The following is a 6,752-nucleotide window of genomic DNA, read 5'->3' as shown; positions in this document are numbered from 1 at the left end:
TTTTTCTTTCTAGATATGTTCACCAGCATATTGGAAAAGGTGGCAGAGATGAAACAGATATCCAAAAAGACAGGTGTGAGTTGCAGAGGTACATAGGGGTGTGGTAGTAAGAGTCTGAGCTGATAATCAGGATCAAAAACAGGGTTGGAGTGATAGTATAGCGGGTAGGGTGTTTGCCTTGCATGTGGCCGACCTGGGTTCGATCCCAGGCATCCATCTGGTCCCCCAAGCACTGCCAGTAGTAACTCCTGAGTACACAGTCAGGAGTAACCCCTGAGCATTGCTGGGTGTGACCCCAAAAGAAAAGAAAAGTCCGGATCAAAAAACAGGCTTACTAATACAGTGAGAAGTACAGCAGGAGGAAATTCCCAAATATGAGAGGGTTTTCTTCTGGTTTCTCTGAACCCCCCCCCCCAAAAAAAAAGAAATCTGAAATAACTGCATTATTTTGGGAGTTCCACATTTTATGACTAAGGAAAAAGGAAATGACTAATTAACGGGCGCACACCACAGCTCCTGACCTCCTGCTTGCTGTTCAGTCCGTCCAGGGTGGGCTCACCTCTAGCCAACATCACTGCAACTATTCCTGAATAGAGGGCAGAGCCCCTCTCCTGGCTAGGTCCTGGCAGTCTCCAGTCCTGACCTGCACCATGGGAGTGGAGCCACACCACAGGTCCTGAAGTTACTCAGGAAATTACATAATGCTCGCAGGAAATGTTTTCTGTCATTCTGTGTCATCAAAAGAGGATAGCAATTAAGAGAAGCATTAAAAGAACTTCTTTAAAAGACAGGAAAAAGTTCCCAACAGGTGATGTTGAGTATGGCCCTCACTAATGGTGCATATGGCACATGGTTGTCCTCCTGACTGAGAAAGGCGTGTTTACCCTTGTATGGCTAAGGGATTTTGTATATTTTCAATGATAAATTCAGGTCTCATTTCTATTGATTGTTTTATGTCTGGTCATTTTGTTATTTGTATCCAGAGATATTTATTGTAACCTTTACCTTATCCTTGTAGACACTTTGGTACTTTATTATTTTCTGATACAAAACAATATTCCTTTCCTCAGGACACAGAATGTTGTAACTTTTTTAGGCCTATTCATGTTTTCCCATTTACATTTTCTTAGTTATCTTCCTCCATCCTTCTCGGAGAGCCCGGCCAGCTACCGAGAGTATCACACCCACACGGAAAAGCCTGGCAAGCTACTTGTGGCTTATTCAATATGCCCAACACAGTCACAAGTCTCGCAATGGAGACGTTGCTGGTGCCCGCTTGAGCAAAAACAATGGAATGACAGTGTTCCAGAGCTAAAGTCATCCTCACTCTTAACTACCTTCTAAATTTTGCATCTATAGACTTGGCCTAAGTAATGGAAACTCTAAAGTATATTAGCACAAATTTTGAAAAAAAATTATCTGGGGCTGGAGAGATAGCGCAGGAGGTAGGATGTTTGCTTTGCATGCTGCATACCCGGGTTCAATTCCAAGAATTCCATATGGTCCCCTGAGCACTGCAAGAAGTAATTCCTGAGTGCAGAGCCAGGAGCAACCCTTGTGCCTGACCAGGTGTGAACCAAAAAACAAAAAATAAATAAATAAATAATATTTATCTATGATAGGTAAGAAATGAGTATTAACACAATGAAATGCAAGTAAATGTAGTGTAGGGAATTTGCCTTGCACATGGCAGACCTGGGTTTGATTCCCAGCATCCCATATGGTCCCCTGAGAAGTTCTAGGAGTAATTTCTGAGTGCAGAGTCAAGAGTAACCCCTGTGCATCACCAGGTGTGAACCCAAAGCAAAAAAAAAAAAAGATTATTCAACAACAGAAAAAAAATATCAGTTTCACCTGCTATGTGAACACTTACACATTAAGATTAACCCTCAAACACCACTGAGGACTTGTACTAAATGAACAAGAGATGTTTCGCATAGTCAGGCAGTGGAGGACATGAAAAGGTATGTCATGGGATTATAGCGTGTTGGGCTCACATGCAATCAGGCAATGAAGCCTTCTCTTGTAGACACACATTTGATAATGACTTTGTGCATCTCTGATATAGGCATCAGACGATCTGCTGAAAGTGAATGATCCTACTGTGGATAATAAAGCAGAGACATCACCACAAACACAACACAGTAAATTCCACTTTAGTTCAGAGATCAATTAGATATAGGAAATATGCCCCCAAAGAGAAAGTGATCCCATATTTTTGTTTGTTTGGGGCCCACATTCAGTGTCACTGAGGATTTACTCCTGATTTGCACTCATGAAAAACCCTAAGGAGACTCAGGGAACCACTTGAGATTTCAGAGATTGAAACCAGGTTGGCTACATTCAAGGTAGTAGCATGCAAAGTACAATTCTATCTATTGTACTCTGGCTTAATCCGATATATTATTTTTTTCTATTATTAAGCATAGTCATAAATAATAGATTGATAAGAATGAAAGCTATGTAGCTTATGAGGATCATATTATTTACAGAGGCCACATCTGATTTTGCTCAAGACTAACTCCTAATTCTGTCCTCAGGGATCACACCAGGGGACGATATTTGGTGCCAGAAATAGACCACAGGTTGATTATGTGAACAGCAAGTCATTTATCCTTTGTAATATCTCTCTTTTTTGGCATATCGAATATGCCACAGATAGCTTTCCATGGGTAGCTTGCCAGGCTCTGTCCGTACAGGCGGGATACAAAAACAGTAGCAATAGGTCTCATTCCCCTGACTCTGAAAGTGCCTTCAATTGTTGGGAATGACGAGTAAGGAAAGGCTGCTAAAATCTCAGTGCTAGGAGGAATAGAGACGTTAAACGTGCACACTCGAGTAAATCAATGAACAACAGGATGACAGTGAATATCAATCTGGCTACTGTGATGATTATTTAGTAAAGTTCTAACTGGTTGTGGTATAAGTCCTTTAACAAAAATATTTTATGAGTAGAATGTGCTCTTTAGAGAAGAGGGTATTGAAAATGCATCCTGACCATGGTAAGCAATGAATTTGGAAATGATTACCCAAAAAAGTGGTGGAAACTGTGGGATGCAGAGACAGGAACTGGATATCAAATAAATTGAGCAATGGTCAAAAAATGGTAATCCAGGAAAGAGAAAGAGGAAGGGCTATTCCAATACATGAAAAATAACCACAATTTTTCTTCTAAGAGTTTGACTTCAACGTAATAGCCCCTTTTTCATGCCTAGGACAAGTGTCCTTTTGTAGTTCCCTTCGCCAAAAATGCACTCAGGGCCTTCTTTATGTCTCTGTTTCTCAGACTGTAGATGAAGGGGTTCAGCATGGGGGTGACCACAGTGTACATGGCAGAGGCTGTTGAACTTGACTGTGAGCTGTGGGTAGTAGCGGGGCTAAGGAACACTCCAAGACAAGAGCGGTAGAATAAAGAGACCACTGAGAGGTGAGATGCACATGTAGAAAAGGCTTTCAACTTCCCCTGAGCGGATGCGATTCTACATATAGAAGAAACTATTTTAGAATAAGAGTAAAGGATCCCAGCCAGGGGCCCCCCACCAACCAGAACAGCTGAAAAATACATCACCACGTTATTAACAAAGGTGTCCGAACAGGCAAGCTGGACTATCAATTTGAGTTCACAAAAAAAGTTGGGTATTTCCAAATCTGTACAGAAGGACAAGCGTAACACCAATATGTTTTGTAACAAACATGCCAGGCTACTCATGATCCAAGATCCAAGAACCAGCAGTCCACAGAGTTGGGGGTTCATGATGACCGTGTAGTGCAGAGGGTGGCAGATGGCCACGAAGCGGTCATAGGCCATCACGGTCAGAAGTAAATTATCTAACCCTGTAAAGACACTTACAAAATACATCTGAGTGACGCAGCCTTCATAGCTTGTGGCTTTATTCTCTCTTTGTAGGTTCACCAGCATGCTGGGGATGATGGTGGAGGTGAAGCAGATGTCCACGATGGACAGGTTGGACAGGAAGAAGTACATGGGCGTGTGGAGGTGGGGGTATGAGCTGACTGCCAGGATGATGAGCAGGTTCCCCAGCACGGTGACCAGGTACATGGACAGGAAAAGTCCAAATATGAGGGGCTGCAGCTCTGGACCTTCTGAAAATCCCAGAAGAATAAATTCTGAAACATTTCCATCATTGCCTGGCTTCATGTGATTGTGTTGGTGATGCTAAAAAGAATAAAATGAACAAATACTGTTCATAGAAAGCTGTGTTAATATTTTATGGGCAATAATTCGTTTTTGCATACCTTACTATTGATTAAATACTTAATTTTTAAATATTTTTTAAGGCATGCTCCCCCCATATGAAAATTTTTCTCAGTAACATTTTCCCAAAGAGTCAGAGAATTTTTTCATTTACTGAATGAAATTAATTGGAGACTGTCACTATTTGAAGAGATTGCTGGGCTCTGGGCCTAAGGTGCTTGAGGTAAATGATCACCAGCACTCCATGATAGAACACAAATACACAAGCAGAAAATGAAATGTTGTAACATTTTCGAGGGTAATTATTGGTATAAAACAGGAAGGCATGGAAATGGTGCATAGTCTGTTCTGTGTTTTAGGAGTGCTTCAGACAGATCATATGCAGGCAAAATGAAGTAGAGAAGGAGGGAGAGTGGATGGTATGTTGGCATGTATATCTTGAGATGGGAACAAACAATGGTAATTCCCCAGGAAGGTACCTATTTTAGATATTACAATCAAAACAAAGCTGGTTAAAGAAATTGTGAGGCAGTGGGATATATGGCAGATTGTCTCAGAAGAGTTGCTGAGAAAAATTATTCCTCTGTCACACAGAAACCTTATGGCCCATCAACTGGTCCTCCATTGCTAGCCCTCTTACACTCTATTAATCTTCTTGCAAAGGTGACCCATGAATAGAAAATGGTTTTTGTCCCTTCTGTTGCTGATTTCTGGCCCCTGAATTTTGAGGTTTACCTTGCACCGTACACACTCAGATATCAATAACCTTAGAAATTTTCTCTTCATAGAAAACACACACACAATGCAAATACATGAGTATGCAGGATGCTATAATTGTTGTAAATTTTACTTGTATTTATTTGCAAAAGGAAAATCTACATTTGTGAGTTTTGCTAGCTCACATATTTATTTATTCAAATTCCTTATGAGTGAAACCACCCACTAGAATTTCATTTATTTTTTATACTTTATAATTTAAGATTGTGATGTACAATGTCTTTGATAGTTGAGTTTTGAAATAAAATATTTCAACACCAATCTAACCCCCAGTGTCAACCTTCCCTACTAGTATTCCCACATTCTCTCCCCTACCTAACAACCCCATCCACCCCCTTTCCTGCAAGTCAACTTGACAGGCACATTACAAAGTCCCCATGATTGCAGCTTAGATCTCATGTTTCAGTGTTCTGGGTCTGTCTCTTGGATACATGGCATCACTCGCCCACATCACAATATAACTGAAGCCCTGATGCCTTTCACCCATTGTTTCCTGTTCTCTTTGTTCCCCTTGATTTCTCTTCTTCTCTGTCCTTTCTAAACTCTTATTTAAATACTAGGGTCAAGGGTGATCTAAACATCCCCCTTTATGATAATACCTTTGTCAACTAGTATATACCAGAAAAATGAGACTCTCCTGTGTCTTTCTTCTGGCCTATTTCACTCAACATGCTATCTTTTAGTTCCAAACAGGTTGCAGAAAATTGTAGTATTTCACCATTCATTTCTTAAGCCACTCCACAAAAATAAATAGAATTTGGACTCCACTTTGGAGAAATGTCATAGTCAGCCATGTCACTCAAAAAATACTTAGAAGGACTGTTTGGTAAACATGGATGGAATAATGGAAATAAGAAAATTGATTGAAGAGGAAATGAAAAGACACAGTAAGCTCTGAGATTCTCTGAGAGATCTTGAGGAGGAAAAGTCTTCATTGCTTCTGCTACATTCCAACCTGAAAACATTGCCATGTCAACCAGCAGAATTTTACAAAAGGACCTTTTACAAAGCACAAAATGAAATTTGTGTTCAAAACCTTATGTACCATGCAACCCCCCAAAATAAATAGACATGAACAACTCTGGGCTTTGCAAATGAAACAGTGCTTAGAAAACTCAGCAATTTCAAGCAGAAGACTCATTTTTTCCTCAGTCTAGTCCATCACTAATTGACCAATGCATTGCAGCATGGTTCCAGCCGTGCAAGCTCTTTTAACACTATTCTTACATGGCATCACTTGTGATTTTTTTTTTGGACACTGTTATAAAATCGATAATTTTTATTTCCTTGGGGGATATTCTAGTCCTGGCCCGGGGTTTTACCTGATAGGCAAATTATTCATGTCTTCAAGCACTATCAATCCTGCCCACCCCATAACGATTCCATCTTTTAATACTGAAAAGAATTTTTTCATGCCCTTATACCTGCAAACAGCAGAGCATACTTACATGTAGATCACTGTCCTCTGACTCTGCAATCATAGAGCGTGAACCATGCTGCCTCTGCGTTTCCTCTGGCATCCTTCACAGCAACTGAATGCACATGCATGTCTGTCAAGCAAAATCGTAGCATGTGATGGAAAGAAAATGAACTGAAAGCAGTAGGAGGAAAACAGCTGAAAATGTGTAGTGTTCTTAAAGACAATTTCTTAAAGAACATAAACACTCAATGAAACATGATTACACACAAGAATGATTGCCTAATATCTACATACATTGGTACTTTGATTATTAAAGATTCAAATCTAAAATAATTTTCT

The 6,752-nt window shown here is 40.2% G+C and overlaps 1 protein-coding gene across 1 annotated transcript; it reads right to left on the bottom strand.

Annotated features, from left to right (window-relative positions):
- Positions 1–3,211: 3,211 nt before the first annotated feature.
- On the bottom strand, positions 3,212–4,159 carry LOC101558625 (olfactory receptor 7A5-like). The gene has a single exon (XM_012934171.2). The coding sequence runs from the start codon at positions 4,157–4,159 to the stop codon at positions 3,212–3,214; it is 948 nt and encodes a 315-aa protein (XP_012789625.2).
- Between the last annotated feature and the right edge of the window lie 2,593 nt (positions 4,160–6,752).

This window comes from Sorex araneus, chromosome 2 (assembly GCF_027595985.1).
Source record: "Sorex araneus isolate mSorAra2 chromosome 2, mSorAra2.pri, whole genome shotgun sequence".
NCBI classification, from domain to species: domain Eukaryota; kingdom Metazoa; phylum Chordata; class Mammalia; order Eulipotyphla; family Soricidae; genus Sorex; species Sorex araneus.
This window is presented reverse-complemented; position numbering and strand designations above follow the sequence as displayed.